Raw genomic sequence first — 22,251 nt, 5'->3', positions numbered from 1 at the left:
GTTTAATATAGATTTCATAAGTGGCAGATATATATATATATATATATATATATATAAAAAAAAAGTGGCTGGTAGAAATTAAAGAGATTAATTATCCTGCATTGGTGTCTTATCAACAAAGTGAAACGAACAAACACATTTAAAAAAGCCCCCCCAAAATGTCCTATGTTTTTGAGACAATTTATTTTTGCTTCATCGTCATTTGGTGATGGAAACTGTACTATCTCTGACAGGAACATTCTGATTTAGTTTTTGGTTTATGGTCGAAGCACTCCAATTTAAGCCAATCATTAAGTTGTGTCTGTGTCAACCACGAACAGCACATGTTGTCCCTGAGCTCCATAACATTTCATGATCTAGCGAGTGAATATCTTATTGCTTATCCCAGTTGGCATCTAAAATCTACTCAGTACTTCGCTACTTCTGCCGGAAGTGCCACCCATAATCGTTTCCCCAGGAAACCTGTGGATACATTTTACAAACACAATCTTTGTTTCTTTTTACTTCTATCCTTCTGCTACACTCCACCCCTCCCATCTACAGTTGAAGTCGGAAGTTTACATACACTTATGGAGTCATTCAAACTTGTTTTTCATCCACTCCACAAATGTCTTATTATCAAACTATAGTTTTGGCAAGTCGGTTAGGACATCTACTTTGGCATGACACAAGTAATTTGACCAACAATTGTTTACAGACAGATTATTTCACTTATAACAGTGGGTTAGAAGTTTACATACACTAAGTTGACAGCCAGCCAAGCCATGCCTTTAAACAGCTTGGAAAATTACAGAAAATGATGTCATGGCTTAGGAAGCTTCTGATAGGCTAATTGACCAAATTTGAGTCAATTGGAGGTATACCCGTGGATGTATTTCAAGGCCAACCTTCAAACTCAGTGCCTCTTTGCTTGTCATCATGGGAAAATCAATTGAAATCAGCCAAGACCTCAGAAAAAAATTGTAGACCTCCACAAGTCTGGTTCATCCTTGGGAGCAATTTCCAAATGCCTGAAGGTACCACGTTCATCTGTACAAACAATAATACGCAAGTATAAACACCATGGGACCACACAGCCATCATACCGCTCAGGTAGGAGACGCGTTCTGTCTCCTAGAGATGAACGTACTTTGGTGCGAAAAGTGCAAATCAATCCCAGAACAACAGCAAAGGACCTGGAGGAAACAGGTACAAAACTATCTATATCCACAGTAAACGAGTCCTATATCGACATAACCTGAAAGGCCGCTCAGCAAGGAAGAAGACACTGCTCCAAAACCGCCATAGAAAAGCCAGACTACGTTTTGCAACTGCACATGGGGACAAAGATCGTACTTTTTGGAAAAATGTCCTCTGGTCTGATGAAACAAAAATAGAACTGTTTGGCCATAATAACCATCGTTATGTTTGGAGGAAACAGGGGGAAGCTTGCAAGCCGAAAAACACCATCCCAACCGTGAAGCACGGGGGTGGCAGCATCATGTTGTGGGGGTGCTTTGTTGCAGGAGGGACTGGTGCACTTCATAAAATAAATGGCATCATGAGGATGGAAAATTATGTGGATATATTGAAGCAACAAATTAAGACATCAGTCAGGAAGTTAAAACTTGGTCGCAAATGGGTCTTCCAAATGGACAATGACCCCAAGCATACTTCCAAAGTTGTGGCAAAATCGCTTAAGTACAACAAAGTCAAGGTATTGGAGTGGCCATCACAAAGCCCTGACCTCAATCATATAGAAAATGTGTGTGCAGAACTGAAAAAGTGTTTGCGAGCAAGGAGGCATACAAACCTGACTCAGTTACACCAGCACTGTCAGGAGGAAGGGGCCACAATTCACCCAACTTATTGTGGGAAGCTTGTGGGAGGCTACCTGAAACCTTTGACCCAAGTTAAACAATTTAAAGGCAATGCAACCAAATACTAATTGAGTCTATGTAGACTTCTGACCCACTGGGAGTATGATGAAAGAAATAAAAGTTTAAATAAATCACTACTCGTATTCTGACATTTCATTCTTAAAATAAAGTGGTGATCCTAACTGACCTAAAACTATAAATTTTACTAGGATTAAATGTCAGGAATTGTGAAAAACAGATTTTAAATGTATTTGGCTAAGGTGTATGGAAACTTCCGACTTCAACTGAAGACCATCCTGTTGGATTTTTATTTGCCATATTTTTTTTGAACTCTGTTCCAAAGTTCTTAACCTATGTACATTTTACAGACACAGTATATTTGACATCAGTTATCTTGTTGTTGTTATTAGTCCCACCCTTCAGCTCCACTCAACCCCTCCCATCTATCTCTTAACACCATCCATATTGGATTTCTACTTGCAATATATTTTTCAACTGTGCTGTGATATTTTACAAAAGTTCTGAACCGTTCTATTCTCATCGTTTCTACAGATTGTAAATGAAAGATAAACATTGTGCTAGAAGTTTTATTATATTATTCATTGATTGACTAGGACTTTTTAAATCACCGAACAGTGCTATCTGCAGAGTTATCTCCAGGTAAATATTCCAATTCATCAGCCATTGCTGGATTTTGGTAGTCTAAACTGCAATCGGGGACATTGGTCCCGTAGGCATCAATGCGATAGCAGCTAGTTCTTGTCTGCTGAGTTCATTGATTGTATATAAACCAGAAGAAAAAAAATCTCGCTTCCTCTTCCATCTCTACTCCTTCCTTCCTTCGATTAGTAGTCCTGCCTTCTCCAGTGCTTTATCTACATTAGGCACCAGTTGTCTCTCGTAGTCCCAAACCCTCTTGTCTTCATGCAGCTCCTTCTTGGTCAGTCCTCCTCGTAGGGGAACTCTGACATGGATGATATGACACACGTTAGGAGGAACCTTCACTGTCTGCCCGAAGTTACGCAGCACAGAGTGGACCGACGTCTGCTCCACTGCCCTGGGGTCAGAGACACAGAAGGGTTGTTAGACAGAGTGGACCGACGTCTGCTCCACTGTCCTGGGGTTAGAGACACAGAAGGGTTGTTAGACAGAGTGGACCGACGTCTGCTCCACTGTCCTGGGGTCAGAGACACAGAATGATTGTTAGACAGAGTGGACCGACGTCTGCTCCACTGCCCTGGGGTCAGAGACACAGAAGGGTTGTTAGACAGAGTGGACTGACGTCTGCTCCACTGTCCTGGGGTCAGAGACACAGAAGGGTTGTTAGACAGAGTGGACTGACGTCTGCTCCACTGTCCTGGGGTCAGAGACACAGAAGGGTTGTTAGACAGAGTGGACCGACGTCTGCTCCACTGTCCTGGGGTCAGAGACACAGAGGGGTTGTTAGACAGAGTGGACCGACGTCTGCTCCACTGCCCTGGGGTCAGAGACACAGAAGGGTTGTTAGACAGAGTGGACTGACGTCTGCTCCACTGTCCTGGGGTCAGAGACACAGAAGGGTTGTTAGACAGAGTGGACTGACGTCTGCTCCACTGTCCTGGGGTCAGAGACACAGAAGGGTTGTTAGACAGAGTGGACCGACGTCTGCTCCACTGTCCTGGGGTCAGAGACACAGAAGGGTTGTTAGACAGAGTGGACTGACGTCTGCTCCACTGCCCTGGGGTCAGAGACACAGAAGGGTTGTTAGACAGAGTGGACCGACGTCTGCTCCACTGTCCTGGGGTCAGAGACACAGAAGGGTTGTTAGACAGAGTGGACCGACGTCTGCTCCACTGTCCTGGGGTCAGAGACACAGAAGGGTTGTTAGACAGAGTGGACCGACGTCTGCTCCACTGTCCTGGGGTCAGAGACACAGAAGGGTTGTTAGACAGAGTGGACCGACGTCTGCTCCACTGTCCTGGGGTCAGAGACACAGAAGGGTTGTTAGACAGAGTGGACCGACGTCTGCTCCACTGCCCTGGGGTCAGAGACACAGAAGGGTTGTTAGACAGAGTGGACTGACGTCTGCTCTATTCTATCCTTTCCTGGGTCTTACTTTCATCTTGTAGGGGTGCTAACCAGAGCCCTATACTACGAACTCTGAGTTCAACATGCGATAACCACTTACTCAAATGTGGCTCACTTTTAGCCAGGTACATTTCTGGGCAGGCTAAATCAGGGCTAACTCTACTCATCCTGAATGAAATATCTGAGCCGTGAGTTGAGGCCCAATGAGATCAGGTTCCTATCATCCCTTTCATATGAGGAGGACCACTGATTAAATATTAATCAAGTGTTTTTTCGGTGTAATTCTTTGTTGTTGTAATATTAAATACACATTTAGTAATGACAGGATGCATTTGAAACTTCATGCAGAGTTTAACTTTTGTATGACTTAATATAATTATTTTATCTATAGAATGGGGAGAAAAGGTGCTTGTGCATTAATAAGCACACCTAAGATGGCATGAACGATACATAATAAAAGACGGCACTTCTTATGACCCTTTTCACACCATAACCTGCAGAATTTGCAAGATAGCTTTTATTTCATGTTGATCGGGTTAAAAATGTCATGTAGCGCTGACTCGCCCAATGGATTTATGTTTCAGCATTGTCTCAATGAAGAGTCCGGAGTTTGACTAGCCACGTGCGACATGCATGCGCAGTTATAAGTCTGCTAGAGTGAGCAGCAGGAGGACAAGCCATATCCAATGTCGTAATAGGGATGAAGCCTGAGCTGGAATGTGAACCTAACTGAAGCTGACTAGCTTTAGAAAACCCTGAGTATATCTAGCTTCTTAGTATACTACTCTGGGCCATACTATCATCTTGGAGAGGTAGGAGATTCTAACCTGGGCCGTACTATCTTCTTGGAGAGGTAGGAGATTCTAACCTGGGCCGTACTATCTTCTTGGAGAGGTAGGAGATTCTAACCTGGGCCGTACTATCTTCTTGGAGAGGTAGGAGATTCTAACCTGGGCCGTACTATCTTCTTGGAGAGGTAGGAGATTCTAACCTGGGCCGTACTATCATCTTGAAGGGGTGGGAGATGCGATAGTCTGGCTCCTCTCTGTAGATGTGCGCCATGATGTTGATCCCTGGAACATTTCTCCAGCGGGGCAGTTCAAACCTTCCACTGGGCTCAAACTGGGACTTAGGAAAGATGTGGTTCTCTATGAGGAACACTTCGGCCTGGGGAGAAGGAGGGTTGAGTGAGAGAAGGCGAAAGAGAGAGAAGGAATTCTGATTTTTTTCCCTTCATATCTGATACATCTTTCTCACTGTCCACACCTTTATTGTATTTTGACCCATATCAGATTCGCACATTCACACACAAACTCAATGCTCATTCATGTCCTGTCAATGTTGGGGTGGTTATCTTGGTAACGGCAGGTCATGTGCAAGAACAACAATTCTGATCTGAGCATCCAGACTGAGGATGAGAATCACATACGAATGTGGAATCAGAAGTCAAAAGACAAGAGTCCATTGCTGCGTTTACACGAGCAGCCCAATTCTGATCTTTTTTCAATAATTGGTATTTTCAGTTCTAAAAACTGTCAGAAGATCAGATATGATTGGTCAAAAAACAAACAAACACCAAAGATCAGTAATTGCTGTTTACACATTGGGGAAAATATCAGGTGTCAGATATGCCAAATAATTGTCAAGAAAATCTGAATTGGGATGCCTGTGTAAACAGCCTAACATATGCATACTACACACGTAATGATCATAATTAACACACATACACAGTACTTCCCTGAGTCCTCCCCCTACCTTTGGGTTTTGCCTCTGAAGTACATCCATCATCTGGGGCAGGGTTTGATGCTGGTATGGAGCTATAATCTCATCGATGTCGTTCAGCAGTACATAGCGTGACTGATACATGTGTCTGTAGACACAGTCATTTAGAGTGGTCAACTGGCCATAGTAGTGGATGTCCCCTCCATGTTCACTGGGCTGCCACCCACGGGACGGGTTCATGTATTTGCCGATAGGCCAGGGCACCACCTGCAGTCAAACAATCCGCCAGGTAATTGGGGAGGACGGGCTCGTGGTAATGACTGGAGTGGAATAGGTGGAGTTGTATCAAATACATCAAACACATGGTTTCCATGGTTTCCAGGTGTTTGATGCCATTCCATTTGCTCCGTTCCGGCCATTATTATGAGCCGTCCTCCCCTCAGCAGCCTTCACTGCCCTTCACTATCTATCTATGTATCTATCCATGTATCCATCCATCCAATCAGTTCATTCTTACCTCCACAAAGCCCTCCTGTGTGTAACTCTGTAGCAGTCTATCCAGGTCTGATCCACAGCTGGTGTTATACACCACAACATGCTGCACTCCCAACAGCCTGCAACATAGCAATCAATCAATCAACCATTTAATCAAACAACCAACCATTTAATCAATCAATCAACCATTTAATCAATCAACCAACCATTGAATCAATCAATCAACCATTTAATCAATCAATCAACCATTTAATCAATCAACCAACCATTTAATCAATCAACCAACCATTTAATCAATCAATCAACCATTTAATCAATCAATCAACCATTTAATCAATCAATCAACCATTTAATCAATCAATCCACCATTTAATACCCACTTGTACATCTCCAGAGTCTGGGTGACCTGAAGCACGTTGTTATAATCGGCAAATAAATTGGACCAACAGACAGTGAAGTTGAACTGAAACTTCTCTTCCTCCCTTTTCACAAGGTTCTGGATGCGGAGGAAGGTTTGGTTCTGAGCGAGCCCGGTGTCAGCTTGTGTGGCGAGGGTCACGTGCGACGGGTTACAGCCGGGAACATTCGGACAAAGGACGTCGGTCGTCACGAAGCGGAAACCTTCATCCCAATACAGAACAGAGTCACATAAATGTAAATCCACAAACTAATCAGAGGATCACCAAGCCCCTTATTTCTTTGATTCGGGTGTGTCAGTGCAGGGCTAAAACCAAATAGCAGGTACCAAAGTGATCAGAGTGCATCTGGACTTCAGCCTTCATTCCATTAGCCCAGTGAGTCCCACAGTAGAACACACAGTACAGAGGCTGGACAGAGTCTCGTCTGAAGATACTGATGATGCGTATGGAGCTTCCCTCCAAACGATGTTCCTTGTAGGCCCCCACCATGAAGTGTTTGGTGTCGTTGATAGGCGTGATGGACTGGTCAGAGATGTGGTGTGGATAGAGGTGCAGGTGGTCCTGGTGGTCCTGGTGGTTGCCTGGCTGTGACCTGCAGAATCATGAACAGATTTTTTCCTTTTGGCACTTTTATTACGTTTCTTAATTGTACGGCAGAGGCTACACGGTACCTGGGTAATGTGAAGATGGCGTAGACCATGAATGCCAGAGCAGAAGCTATCAGTAGAGGGAACGCAAGCCTCTTCACCATCATGAACCAGATCTAGGAAGGTAGTTTATAGAAGGTGAAGAATGAGGTGACCTTTGAAGAGAAGGGAAAGTTAATCATGTAGTCGCACTTGCTCCCTGGCTACGTTTACACATGCAGTTTTAACTGGGCAAAAGATCAGAATTGGGCTGCCTGTTTAAACGCAGCCTCTGATCCTTAGAGTGAGATGAAGACATGCATGACATGCAAAATACTGTATCTAATGACAGTCAATAGGCCTCAAGTTCAACTTTCAACTTTCAGCATTATTTGTCCCAGAGAGGGCAATAGTGGCTTTGCAGCAGGGGAGCACGTATGACATGAAAAACATATCAAATCCACATGGACCAGAATGGAAACGACAGTAAGGGACACAATGGAAATAAATCAAATCAAATCACATTTTATTTGTCACATACACATGGTTAGCAGATGTTAATGCGAGCGTAGCGAAATGCTTGTGCTTCTAGTTCCGACCATTCAGTAATATCTAACAAGTAATCTAACCTAACAATTTCACAACAACTACCTTATACACACAAGTGTAAAGGAATGAATAAGAATATATAAGTGGTTGCCGAACGGCATAGGAAAGATGCAGTAGATAGTATAGAGTACAGTATATACATATGAGATGAGTAATGTAGGGTATGTAAACATTATATTATGTGGCATTGTTTAAAGTGGCTAGTGATACATTTATTACATCCATTTTTCCATTATTTAAGTGGCTAGAGTTGAGTCAGTATGTTGGCAGCAGCCACTCAATGTTAGTGATGGCTGTTTAACAGTCTGATGGCCTTGAGTTTTTCAGTCTCTCGGTCCCCGCTTTGATGCACCTGTACTGACCTCGCCTTCTGGATGATAGCGCGGTGAACAGGCAGTGGCTCGGGTGGTTGTTGTCCTTGATGATCTTTTTGGCCTTCCTGTGACATCGGGTGGTGTAGGTGTCCTGGAGGGCAGCTAGTTTGCCTCCGGTGATGCGTTGTGCAGACCTCACTACCCTCTGGAGAGCCTTACGGTTGTGGGCGGAGCAGTTGCCGTACCAGGAGATGATACAGCACAACAAGATGCTCTCGATTGTGCAACTGTAAAAGCTTGCGAGTGTTTTTGGTGACGAGCCAAATTTCTTCAGCCTCCTGAGGTTGAAGAGGCGCTGCTGCTCCTTCTTCGCCACGCTGTCTGTGTGGGTGGACCATTTCAGTTTGTCTGTGATGTGTACGCCAAGGAACTTAAAACTTTCCACCCTCTCCACTACTGTCCTGTCAATGTGGATAGGGGGCTGTTCCCTCTGCTGTTTCCCGAAGTCCACGATCATCTCCTTTGTTTTGTTGACATTGAGTGTGAGGTTATTTTCCTGACACCACACTCCGAGGGCCATCACCTCCTCCCTGTAGGCCGTCTTGTCATAGTTGGTAATCAAGCCTACCACTGTAGTGTCGTCTGCAAACTTGATGATTGAGTTGGAGGCGTGCATGGCCACGCAGTCATGGGTGAACAGGGAGTACAGGAGAGGGCTGAGAACGCACCCTTGTGGGGCCCCAGTGTTGAGGATCAGCAGGGTGGAGATGTTGTTACCTACCCTCACCACCTGGGGGCGGCCCGTCAGAAAGTCCAGGACCCAGTTGCACAGGGCGGGGTCGAGACCCAGGGTCTCGAGCTTAATGACGAGTTTGGAGGGTACTATAGTGTTAAATGCTGAGCTGTAATCGATGAACAGCATACTTAACAGCATACTCCTCTTGTCCAGATGGGTTAGGGCAGTGTGCAGTGTGATTGCGATTGCGTCGTCTGTGGACCTATTGGGGCGGTAAGCAAATTGGAGTGGGTCTAGGGTGTCAGGTAGGGTGGAGGTGATATGGTCCTTGACTAGTCTCTCAAAGCTCTTCATGATGACGGAAGTGAGTGCTACAGGGCAGTAGTCATTTAGCTCAGTTACCTTAGCTTTCTTGGGAACAGGAACAATGGTGGCCCTCTTGAAGCATGTGGGAACAGCAGACTGGGATAAGGATTGATTGAATATGTCCGTAAACACCCCAGCCAGCTGGTCTGCGCATGCTCTCAGGACGTGGCCGGGGATGCCGTCTGGGCCTGCAGCCTTGCGAGGGTTAACACGTTTAAATGTTTTACTCACATTGGCTGCAGTGAAGGAGAGCCCGCAGGTTTTGGTAGCGGGCCGTGTCAGTGGCACTGTATTGTCCTCAAAGCGAGCAAAGAAGTTGTTTAGTCTGTCTGGGAGCAAGACATCATGCTCCGTGACGGGGCTGGTTTTTCTTTTGTATTCCGTGATTGACTATAGACCCTACCACATACCTCTCATGCCTGAGCCGTTGAATTGCGACTCGACTTTGTCTCTATTCTGACGCTTAGCTTGTTTGATTGCCTTGCGGAGGGAATAGCTACACTGTTTGTATTTGGTCATGTTTCCGGTCACCTTGCCCTGATTAAAAGCAGTGGTTTGAGCTTTCAGTTTTGCGCGAATGCTGCCATCAATCCACGGTTTCTGGTCGACGTTATGCGTAACATATCCCAGTCTACGTGATCGAAGCAATCTTGAAGCGTGGAATCCGATTGGTCGGACCAGCGTTGAATGACCCTGAGCGCGGGTGCTTCATGTTTTAGTCTCTGTCTATAGGCTGGGAGCAACAAAATGGAGTCGTGATCAGCTTTTCCAAAAGGAGGGCGGGGGAGGGTCTTATATGCATCACGGAAGTTAGAATAACAATGATCCAGGGTTTTGCCTGCCCGGATTGTGCAATCGATATGCTGATAGAATTTAGGGAGCCTTGATTTCAGATTAGCCTTGTTAAAATCCCCATCTACAATAAATGCAGCCTCAGAATATGTGGTTTCCAGTTTACATGGAGTCGAATGAAGTTCTTTCAGGGCCGTCGATGTGTCTGCTTGGTGGGGAAATATACACGACTGTGATTATGATCGAAGATAATTCTCTTGGTAGATAATGGCATTTGATTGTGAGGAATTCTAAGTCAGGTCAACAAAAGGACTTGCGTTCCTTTATGTTGTTATGATCACACCACGTCTCGTTAATCATAAGGTATACACCCCCGCCCTTCTTCTTACCAGAGAGATGCTTGTTTCTGATGGCAGCGATGCGTGAAGAAACCAGGTGGCTGTACCGACTCTGGTATCGTGTCTCGAGTGAGCCATGTTTCCGTGAAACAAAGAACGTTACAGTCTCTGATGTCTCTCTAGAAGGCAACACTTGCTCGTATTTTGTCTAACTTGTTGTCAAGAGACTGGACATTGGCGAGTAGTATACTCGGGAGCAGTGCGCGATGTGCCCGTCTACGGAGCCTGACCAGAAGACCGCTCCGTCTGCCCCTTCTACGGCGCTGTTGTTTTGGGTCTCCGGCTGGGATCCGATCCATTGCCTGGGTGGTGGGCCAAACAGGATCCGCTTCGGGAAAGTCGTATTCCTGGTGGTAATGTTAGTGAGTTGACATTTCTCTTATATCCAATAGTTCCTCCTGACTGTATGTAATAAAACCTAAGATTTCCTGGGGTAACATTGTAAGAAATAACACATAAAAAAACTAAATACTGCATAGTTTCCTAGGAACGCGAAGCGAGGCGGCCATCTCTGTCGGCACCGGAAGTAAGACATTGGCTTTGTATTATCTCTTTCTACTTTTGTGCTGTGTGTATGTATTTCTTAAACTGTCAAATAAAATAAATCAACCACTGCCTTGAGGGGAAGTGACAGGTGTGTGCCGTGGTTGATTGCAGTTATTGTTGTGGTGTGTGTATAGAGTTCTTAGTGGACAAGCCAGAGCAGGAGTTTTAGGACCTAAATGAGAAGGCCAGAGCTCTGAAACACATCCTCAGCAAGATACCTGATGAGATCAACGACCAGGTACTCTTACCAAAGATGGTCGATAAATGAAGATGTCCCACTTAGGCTGTTTATCATATAAAACACATTGTCCATTCCGGTCTGCTTAATTAATGGGGTGGCTCTCCCATAGGCACCAATGCATAAGCAGCTAGGTCTGGTCTGCTTAGTTGACCGATGAGGGTGTGGGATGTCTCTCTTCCTCTTCCGTCTCTGTGCTTACTACACACACGCAGGTGTACAGATAGAGCCATAGAGGTGCTGGGGCACCTGCACTTTTTCCCTCCTATGAAAAAAGTGTGCTTTTTATTGGTAGCAGTTTTTTTTTACTAATTATTTTGTATATAATTGTCTGCCTCTTTTCTCTCTTGTAATTTAAATGCAACGAATTGTCCGTCAAAGTACATAATTGATCAGAAACGAAGGAATCTTGAAAAAAGATTCCCCGCCCCTCTGCCACTCATCCTGCGTGCACTAGCTACCTGCCGGTTACTTCATCCAACTCATATTCTATCCTATCCAATTCATATCCTATCATATCCTATTCATATTCTATCCTATCCTATTCATATTCTATCCTATCCTATCCTATTCATATTCTATCCTATCCAATTCATATTCTATCCTATCCAATTCATATTCTATCCTATCCTATTCATATTCTATCCTATCCAATTCATATTCTATCCTATTCATATTCTATCCTATCCTATTCATAGTCTATCCTATCATATTCATATTCTATCTAATTCATATTCTATCCTATCCTATTCATAGTCTATCCTATCCTATTCATATTCTATCCAATTCATATTCTATCCTATCCTATTCATATTCTATCCAATTCATATCCTATCCTATCCTATTCATATTCATATTCTCCCTACCCAGGCTTGCAATACAATTGTCAATCTGTGCTTGAATTAGTGTAAATTAGAGTTTGCACTTTTTTGGTAGGCCCATTCCATTCCAATATCCCATTGTAGCAGCCTGCTGAACTAAATACAGTACAGATCAAATATGTATTTCCCACATGTCAACAGTCATCACCAAGGCTACAGACACTGACTGACACTCTGCAGGAGACAGGGCTTCATCGGCTGTGAAAACCAGGAACAACCTCATCTCCAAACTAGCTGGCTCTACAGAAAGCACTGCCACCATAGTCAAACCTAGAACCACCTCATCTCCTAACTAGCTGGCTCTACAGAGAGCACTGCCACCATAGTCAAACCTAGAACCATCTCATCTCCAAACTAGCTGGCTCTACAGAGAGCACTGCCACCAAAGTCAAGCCTAGAACCACCTCATCTCCAAACTAGCTGGCTCTACAGAGAGCACTGCCACCAAAGTCAAACCTAGAACCACCTCATCTCCAAACTAGCTGGCTCTACAGGGAGCACTGCCACCATAGTCAAGCCTAGAACCACCTCATCTCCAAACTAGCTGGTTCTACAGAGAGCACTGCCACCATAGTCAAACCTAGATCCACCTCATCTCCAAACTAGCTGGCTCTACAGAGAGCACTGCCACCATAGTCAAACATAGAACCACCTCATCTCCTAACTAGCTGGCTCTACAGGGAGCACTGCCACCATAGTCAAACCTAGAACCACCTCATCTCCTAACTAGCTGGCTCTACAGAGAGCACTGCCACCATAGTCAAACATAGAACCACCTCATCTCCTAACTAGCTGGCTCTACAGAGAGCACTGCCACCATTGTCAAACCTAGAACCACCTCATCTCCTAACTAGCTGGCTCTACAGGGAGCACTGCCACCATAGTCAAACCTAGAACCACCTCATCTCCTAACTAGCTGGCTCTACAGGGAGCACTGCCACCATAGTCAAACCTAGAACCACCTCATCTCCTAACTAGCTGGCTCTACAGGGAGCACTGCCACCATAGTCAAACCTAGAACCACCTCATCTCCTAACTAGCTGGCTCTACAGAGAGCACTGCCACCATTGTCAAACCTAGAACCACCTCATCTCCTAACTAGCTGGCTCTACAGGGAGCACTACCACCATAGTCAAACCTAGAACCACCTCATCTCCTAACTAGCTGGCTCTACAGGGAGCACTGCCACCATAGTCAAACCTAGAACCACCTCATCTCCTAACTAGCTGGCTCTACAGGGAGCACTGCCACCATAGTCAAACCTAGAACCACCTCATCTCCTAACTAGCTGGCTCTACAGGGAGCACTGCCACCATAGTCAAACCTAGAACCACCTCATCTCCAAACTAGCTGGCTCTACAGAGAGCACTGCCACCATAGTCAAATTCCAAATTCCAAAATTCACATGTGGAAAATCACAAGGGGAGTTACGGTGCAAAGTCAAGGTACACACACGCCACGCACGCACGCACGCACGCACACACACACACACACACACACACACACACACACACACACACACACACACACACACACACACACACACACACACACACACACACACACACACACACACACACACACACACAGGGTGCCGTCTTTTGGATAGGATGTTAAATGGGTGTCCTGACGTTAAACGGGTGTCTGCAGTCATTAAAGATCATTTGGCACTTATCGTAAGGGTAGGGTGTTAACCCCGGTGTCCTGGCTAAATTCCCAAGCGGTCCCTCATACCATCATGGCCACCTAATCATCCCCAGCTTACAATTGGCTTATTCATCTCCCCTGTAACTATTCCCCAGGTTGTTGCTGTAAATGAGAATGTGTTCTCAGTCAACTTACCTGGTAAAAGAAAAATGTGTTAATTAAACACTACCCCATAATGACAAATCAAATTGAAAACAGGTTTTTAGAAATGATTTAAATGTACATACGATTTTAAAAAACAAAATACCTTATTTACATAAATATTCAGACCCTTTGCTATGACCTCAGGTGCATCGTGTTTCCATTGATCATCCCTGAGATGTTTCTACAACTTGATTGGAGTCCACCTGTGGTAAATTCAATCGATTGGACATGATTTGGAAAGGAACACACCTGTCTATATAAGGTCCCACAGTTGACAGTGTGGGAAAAACATTTCTGCAGCATTGATTGTCCCCCAAGAACAATAATCAGAGTAAAGCGTCTGAATACTTTCAGTTTTTAAATGTTTATTTATTTATTATATATATTTTTTAAATATTTTTTAAAATATATTTGTTTGGTAAATATATCCATATACATACACGCATGCATACATACTGTATACACATATATACATGCACATACCTATACAGACATACATATATACATATATACATGCACATACCTATACAGACATACATATACACATATACACATACACATACCTATACAGACATACATACCTTTGTAAGAATATACCTTTATTATTATTATTATTATTAAATCCTACCACTCTTCCCCCAATTGGAGTAAACTAATAAACACTTCGGTTTTTACCTTCAGTTTATTCATCTTATACACATTTTACAGACACAATCTATTGTACAATAGTTATATTTAGTTTGTTTTTAGTCTTTCCTCTATTTCTGATGTCCATCCAGTTTGTTTTCTATTTGTAACTGTGCTATTTCACAGAAGTTCCAAACCTATATACATTTAACAGAAGCCCTTTATTTTACATTGGTTGTCTTGTTATTAGTCCCACCCTTCAGCTCTATTCAACTTCTACAGATTGTAAATTAAAAATGTTTTTTTTTGCTAAAATAATTATTATATTTTTGATTGATTGACTATGACTTTTCAAATCACCCAGTATTGCTATCTACAGCGTAAGTTCTAGGCAAATGTTGCAATTCTTCAGCCATTCCTTGACCTGTGACCAAAAACGAGCTACATATGGACAATACCAAAATAAATGATCTAATGACTCTGCCTTCTCACAGCAGAATCTGCAGAGCTGGGAAGATTGTATCCCCCCCCATATATATAACATTCTATTGGTTGCAATAATTTTGTATAGTAATTTCAATTGATACATTTGAAATGTTGAATCCGGCGTTTTGCATATCAATTCATAAACCATGTGCCATGGAATGGGTACATCAAAAATCTCTTCCCAACTATTTAGCAATTTATATGGCACAGCGATCAGTTTTTTTTTATCCTTAAATGAAATTGGTATATGTTTTTATTTATCACACTTTTCTTTAACCATTTATGTTCTTTAATACAGGGCCGACATACAAGTTCCTTACTTTTTTCCCCTTCTACTTGCCTCTTCCATTTTTGTGGTAATGCTGCAATTAATTGTTTGTAATTTTGGGTAGAGCAGACATTTCCATATGTCTGTGTTAGCTGCATGTGTGACATAACTCCAGTCATATGTGTTATATAATTCACTAAAATTATACCTTTTTTTAAAACATTTCTTCAAAAATACGTTTTTTTTATCAATTTTTGATCAAAATACTTTGTTTTTTACTTTTAATACATTTTCAAACATTTCTAAAAATCTGTTTTTGCTTGTCATTAGGGGGTATTGTGTGTAGATTGAGAACTGTTTTATTTAATCAATTTTAGAACAAGGCTGTAACGTAACAAAATGTGGAAAAAGTCAAAGGGTCTGAATACTTTCTGAACACATTGTATCCAGAGACTCTCAAAAACCCACAAAATTATTTTAAAAGACTCCACCACCCCACATCTGCCACTCCAGGAGGAACTCTTCAACCCACCAGATATTGGCCACCCATCAAGAATGCCGAATTGGAAAGACCCTCCCAACACGAATATCACTTGGACTGTAACTGTAATCAGTTACAAAATGTAACTGTAATCAGTTACAAACTGTAATTGTAACTGTAAACAGGTATGTTATCAGCAAAACATATTGTAATCAGATTACAGATACGTTTGAAAATCTAAGTGATTACTTCTTGGATTACTTTTCAATTCAAGAAAGGATGTTGACGAACAAATACATTACAACACCATTCAGTTTCTCATCAAGATCCTGGCAGCCGTGTTCTGAATGTGGTGGTGATAACAGTAGTTCTGATTAACATCTTTACCAGGACACGGATTGGCCAATGTCAATCTCTTTCCATCAACCTAATCTATGCTAAATGACACGTTGTTTGCTTAGCTAGCTAGGTAGCTCATGTCAAATGAATAGGTTACTATCACGTATATCTGAAAATACATGATCAACTGATGTTTACTGATCATGAAAAGCATGCAGTTACTAGCTGTATAACTCTGATGATAGAGATAAACAGTTACTAGCTGTATAACTCTGATGATAGAGATAAACAGTTACTAGCTGTATAACTCTGATGATAGAGCTAAATGTGGAATAATCAGAACTGTCTGGGTAGTTCTGACTATGCAATTCTAGAGGTAATGTTATTCAAATCAAATAGTTATACAATGTATTTAACAATCTCTTGAAAACAGCTAGAAGCCAGTTGTTAATGGGTTTTAGAAAATCGTATACATTTCTGGCACCAACATCAATCAATTTCAAGAAGGATCTGAATATACCTGTGTGTAAGTCCAGGAAAAGGACCAAATTGTATCCACAAAAAGGTAGTGATGTGTAAATAGATTCAAATTTCAAATTGTTTAGTCAAATCCACCAGATGCAGCCAGACCATGGAAATGGTACTACAGGATGCGACAGTAGCCTCTCTCTGTCTTTCTTTCTCTGTCTCTCTGTCTTTCTTTCTCTGTCTCTCTCTCTCTGTCTCTCTCTCTCTCACCTGTGCGTCACACTGCCGATGGTGGAAGCTGTACTGTAATTGGAGAAATACACTTCATTTACACAATGTTGGGGAAGTCTAGAGCCTGGAAAGGACATCTCATATGGGTGTTTCCACCTATACATCGCAAACTGGTGCTTGTTGCCAAGAGGAAAAACCTGTCCCACAGCACATCTTTGCTGGTAGAACCAGTTTGTAGAGTTTGAGGCTATAGGGTTCTATCTGCATTCAGGTGTAAATGTAGTCATTGACATAGCCTTGTTCTGTTCAATGTTCTCTACCTATATTAATACCACAATTCATGTTCATTTCAAAATATGCAAATTACTGACACCATTCAAACCAATGAGTGTTCAGAACTTTCTCAGAATCATCTTTTTGCAGATAGAACTTCCTATTCCCAAGCTCTCATAATTGTCTGTCTTGTCGTAGCCTAGGCTAATGCTGTCTGTCTGCCTGTCCATTTGTCTGTCTGTCAGGTGAACTTGAGACAGTAATGCCAGTTTCAATGCTGATGAACAGCACACGCCTACGCACGCAAACACACACACGCACAAACACACGCAAACACACACGCACACACACACGCACACACACACGCAAACACACACGCACACACACACACGCAAACACACACGCACACACACACACACACGCAAACACACACGCAAACACACACGCACACACACACGCAAACACACACGCACACACACACGCAAACACACACGCAAACACACACGCACACACACACGCACAAACACACGCAAACACACACGCACGCACGCACACACACACACGCAAACACACACGCACACACACACGCACACACACACGCACGCACACACACACACGCACACACACACGCACGCACACACACACACGCACGCACACACACACACGCACGCACACACACACGCACACACACACACACACACACGCAAACACACGCACACACACACGCACACGCACACACACACGCACACACTAACGCTACAGTTTGTTTTAATTGCTTTGGTACTATTTTCACAAGTATGTGGTACATTTTCACAAACTCCAAATGGGTTACACTTGTAATGCAGCCAGTCTTTCATTCAAAGCCTGTCATTGTGCATTTAGATTGTAAACATCTCTACCACACACCCATTGATTCAAAATATACGTTTATTGTGAAATGTAATGAGAACATTGGTATAATCAAATCCAATTTTATTGTAGCCCTTACAGTGAAATGTTACTTACGAGCCCCTAACCGACAGTGCAGTTAAAAAAAATATGGATAAAAATAAGAGATATAACAAGTAACAAGTAATTAAAGAGCAGCATGTAAAAAATAACAATATATACAGGGGGGTGCCGGTACAGAGTCAATGTGCGGGGACACCGGTTAGTTGAGGTAGTATGTACATGTAGGTAGAGTTGTTAGTGACTATGCATAGATGACAACAGAGATTGGCACTGGTGTGGCACTTAGTGAATTTGACTAGATGTTCAGGAGTCTTATGGCTTGGGGGTAGAAGCTGTTTAGAAGCCTCTTGGACCTAGACTTGGTGCTCCGGTATCGCTTGCCATGCGGTAGCAGAGAGAACAGTCTATGACTAGGGTGGCTGGAGTCTTTGACAATTTTTAGGGTATTCCTCTGACACTGCCTGGTATAGAGGTCCTGGATGGCAGGAAGCTTGGCCCCAGTGATACACTGGGCCGTTCGCACTACCCTCTGTAGTGCCTTGCGGTCTGAGGCCGAGCAGTTGCCATACCAGGCAGTGATGCAACCAGTCAGGATGATACAGCTGTAGAACCTTTTGAGGTTCTGAGGACCCATGACAAACCTTTTCAGTCTCCTGAGGGGGAATAGGTTTTGTCGTGCCCTCTTCACGACTGTCTTGGTGTGCTTGGACCATGTTAGTTTGTTGGTGATGTGGACACCAAGGAACTTGAAGCTCTCGGCCTGCTCCACTGCAGCCGTTTATGAGAATGGGTGCGTGCTCTATCCTCTTTTCCTGTAGTCCACAATCATCTCCTTTGTCTTGATCAATCATCACCAAAACACAACATGATGTCTTTTCAATTTAGTCATTTTAACTATCAGTTAATCCAACAATCCAAGAGCAAACAATGCAGGATATGTGTTTCAAATCGCCCTTAGAAGTTCTGAAAGTAATATGCTAGAGTAGAGTAAATTACAGTAGATTACACATTTTTCACATTAGGCAATACACTTACATTACCCAACAACATTGACAGAAAGTCTATAATTTTCATAATATCTATCTGATGTATAATCAAAAGTGAAATGGACACGCAGGGACACCTGGTGCCACTTCATAAGGCGGGCGATTGTTGGTAGGCTGATGGATGCCACATTGGCAAAGGTGTCATTGTTCTCCTCAATGGCCTGCTTTATTTTTTGACAGCCAGATGTCATTTCTGGCTCTCATCATTTCCACCACGGCCCTCTACTGCTCGTCGGTCAGCACACAGCCACGGCCACCGCCATGGGGTTTTCTGTCCATTTTGAGGGTACAACAGAGTGTACTGTCAATAGATCACACTGTAAGAGTACTGTTACATGTTTTCTGAACTTACATACATTACAATATGTAATTTACTGTAAATGTAATGGTAAAGTATAGTGCATATCCTGCAGACGTACCGTTTCTTTTGGCAAAATGTTTTTATGATGTAATTGACAGTTGATCTTTTCAGATTGGAATGAACTAGTCTGGCAGCCTCTGCCATGGTAAGGCCTCTGTTTACCACATGGTCAACAACAATGGCCCGGACTTCATTAGACACAACACTCAATCAATCAATCAAATGTATGCAACTCATTCCAAGATGGCATAGCAGTTCAGACGTCTTTTGTCCTCGTCTTCTCGTGTTCCGTATATATGTATATTTACAACTTTTTTCACATACATTTTTTTAAATTTTCCGTCAACTCATCTTCAAAACACTCTCCTGCAACCCGCCTCACCAATTTATATTTATAAAAAAGTATTATTTACCTCAAATCTGTAATCCTCCAAGAAGCTAGCCAGAAACTCCAAGAAGCTAGCCAGAAACTAGCCAGAAGCTAGCGCAGAAGCTAATCCAGAAGCTAGTTCAGAAGCTAGTTAGCTTCTTTACTGGCAAATCGTTAGTATTCAGCTAACCACGGTTTCTGGTCATCAGCTATCCTTTAGCTCAAAAATCTATCGGCAGTTTTGTACGGCGCAGCGCAGCGTGGCTCGGAACGGAACATACTGGACCAATTTTTCTCTCCATGTCCCTGGATTTCAACCGCTAACTATGGACATTCATACCTGGATCTCACAGCTAGCTAGCTGCTATCCGTGTGACTATCGGCTTTCGTCGATTCCGGAGCAAACATCAATTATTACGGAGCTAGCCAGCTCCGTCAATCACTCCTGAGTTCCATCAATCACTCCTGGGCTGCAGTCACCTATCCGGACCCGTTTTACTGCCTATGCGGAGCCCCACCGGGCCTTCACAACTGGACTGCCGACGTTATCTACCCGAAGGAGTTATCCGGCTGGCTCCTCCGTCGCGACGTTACCTGAACACCCATCTGCGGCCTGCTAACCGTTAGCTGTCTTATCGGCTGCTATCTTAATAGACAATCGGACAATTTATTTATTTATTTTTATTATTATTATGTTTTCTTCTTGGGCCTCTATAACTATATCTATTGTTTTTATTTTTGTTGTTGTTGTGTGATCCTATGCTAGCTTGCTACCGATGGCCGGGCTAGCTGTCTAAATCGCCGTGACCCCCAACCAACCTCTCCACTCACCGGACCCTTTTGATCACTCGACTAAGCATGCCTCTCCTTAATGTCAATATGCCTTGTCCATTGCTGCTCTGGTTAGTATTTATTGGCTTATTTCACTGTAGAGCCTCTAGTCCTGCTCACTATACCTTATCCAACCTATTAGTTCCACCACCCACACATGCAATGACATCTCCTGGTTTCAATGATGTTTCTAGAGACAATATCTCTCTCTTCATCACTAAATACCTAGGTTTACCTCCACTGTATTCACATCCTACCATACCTTTGTCTGTACATTATACCTTGATGCTATTTTATCGCCCCCAGAAACCTCCTTTTACTCTCTGTTCCAGACGTTCTAGACGACCAATTCTTATTGCTTTTAGCCGCACCCTTATTCTACTCCTCCTATGTTCCTTTGGCGATGTAGAGGTGAATCCAGGCCCTGCAGTGCCTAGCTCCACTCCTATTCCCCAGGCGCTCTCTTTTGACGACTTCTGTAACCGTAATAGCCTTGGTTTCATGCATGTTAACATTAGAAGCCTTCTCCCTAAGTTTGTTCTATTCACTGCTTTAGCACACTCTGCCAACCCGGATGTTCTAGCTGTGTCTGAATCCTGGCTTAGGAAGACCACCAAAAACCCTAAAATCTCCATCGCTAACTATAACATTTTCCGACAAGATAGAACTGCCAAAGGGGGCGGAGTTTCAATCTACTGCATGGATAGCCTGCAGAGTTCTGTCTTACTATCCAGGTCTGTGCCCAAACAATTTGAGCTTCTACTTTTAAAAATCCACCTCTCCAGAGACAAGTCTCTTACCGTTCTGCCCCCAGCTGTGCCCTGGACACCATATGCAAATTGATTGCCCCCATCTATCTTCAGAGCTCGTGCTGTTAGGTGACCTAAACTGGGACATGCTTAACACCCCGGCCATCCTACAATCTAAGCTTGATGCTCTCAATCTCACACAATTATCAATGAACCCACTAGGTACAACACCAAATCCGTAAACATGGGCACCCTCATAGATATCATCCTAACCAACCTGCCCTCCACATACACCTCTGCTGTCTTCAACCAGGATCTCAACGATCACTGCCTCATTGCCTGCATCCATAATGGGTCTGCGGTCAAGCGACCACCCTTCATCACTGTCAAACGCTCCCTAAAACACTTCAGCAAGCAGGCATTTCTAATCGACCTGGCCCGGGTATCCTGGAATGATATTGACCTCATTCCGTCTGGTTATTCTTTAAAAGTGCCCGGAGCTGGAGTTCTACTGAGCTAATTGAATTTGGACTTACTGCTATTAGCCCATAGAAACACATTGAATAACGGATTCTTACAAGGAAAAACTGATGGGAAGTATGTTTTAACGTGTCTGTCCCATCTCTGAGAAACATTTATTGTGGAATTATCTGTATGCCTTTGGCGTGGCAATGCCCCATTCATTTCCATAGATTTTTTGTTTCGGTACCGGTCAACATACGAGTCCCGTGACACTTTTGGGGGTCGTAGAGAGTCTTATCTTTCCATAGAGGGGTCATATTAGTGTGTAGCCCAAACAGTCTGACAAACAGAGCCGTAGCTCTGCCACCTTCCACCGCAGGTGCGGAAGG

At 43.4% G+C, this 22,251-nt stretch overlaps 1 protein-coding gene across 2 annotated transcripts; it reads right to left on the bottom strand.

The window, feature by feature from the left end:
- Positions 1-2,068: 2,068 nt before the first annotated feature.
- On the bottom strand, positions 2,069-16,874 carry LOC109890382 (uncharacterized). Of its 2 annotated transcripts, none has more exons than XM_031824243.1 (8): positions 16,641-16,874; positions 7,234-7,364; positions 6,889-7,154; positions 6,524-6,764; positions 6,166-6,262; positions 5,682-5,915; positions 4,918-5,093; positions 2,069-2,916 (listed from the first exon to the last, which is right to left on the bottom strand). In XM_031824243.1, the coding sequence occupies exons 2-8, from the start codon at positions 7,314-7,316 to the stop codon at positions 2,685-2,687; spliced, it is 1,329 nt and encodes a 442-aa protein (XP_031680103.1). In that variant the 5' UTR covers positions 7,317-7,364; positions 16,641-16,874; the 3' UTR covers positions 2,069-2,684. The 2 variants fall into 2 exon arrangements, with proteins under 2 accessions (XP_031680103.1, XP_031680104.1); XM_031824244.1 differs by having other exon boundaries at positions 2,799-3,876.
- Positions 16,875-22,251: the final 5,377 nt, after the last annotated feature.

The sequence above is a fragment of the Oncorhynchus kisutch genome, linkage group LG5, assembly GCF_002021735.2.
Source record: "Oncorhynchus kisutch isolate 150728-3 linkage group LG5, Okis_V2, whole genome shotgun sequence".
Classification (NCBI taxonomy): Eukaryota; Metazoa; Chordata; class Actinopteri; order Salmoniformes; family Salmonidae; genus Oncorhynchus; species Oncorhynchus kisutch.
This window is presented reverse-complemented; position numbering and strand designations above follow the sequence as displayed.

Coding starts and splice junctions, on each gene's coding strand:
- LOC109890382 (XM_031824243.1), bottom strand. CDS start 7,316: ATGATGGTGAAGAGGCTTGCGTTCCCTCTACTGATAGCTTCTGCTCTG. Junction 5,916..6,165: donor CACAGGAGGGCTTTGTGGAG/GTAAGAATGAAC, acceptor GTTTGACTGCAG/GTGGTGCCCTGGCCTATCGG. Junction 2,917..4,917: donor AAGATGATAGTACGGCCCAG/GTTAGAATCTCC, acceptor CTCTGACCCCAG/GGCAGTGGAGCAGACGTCGG.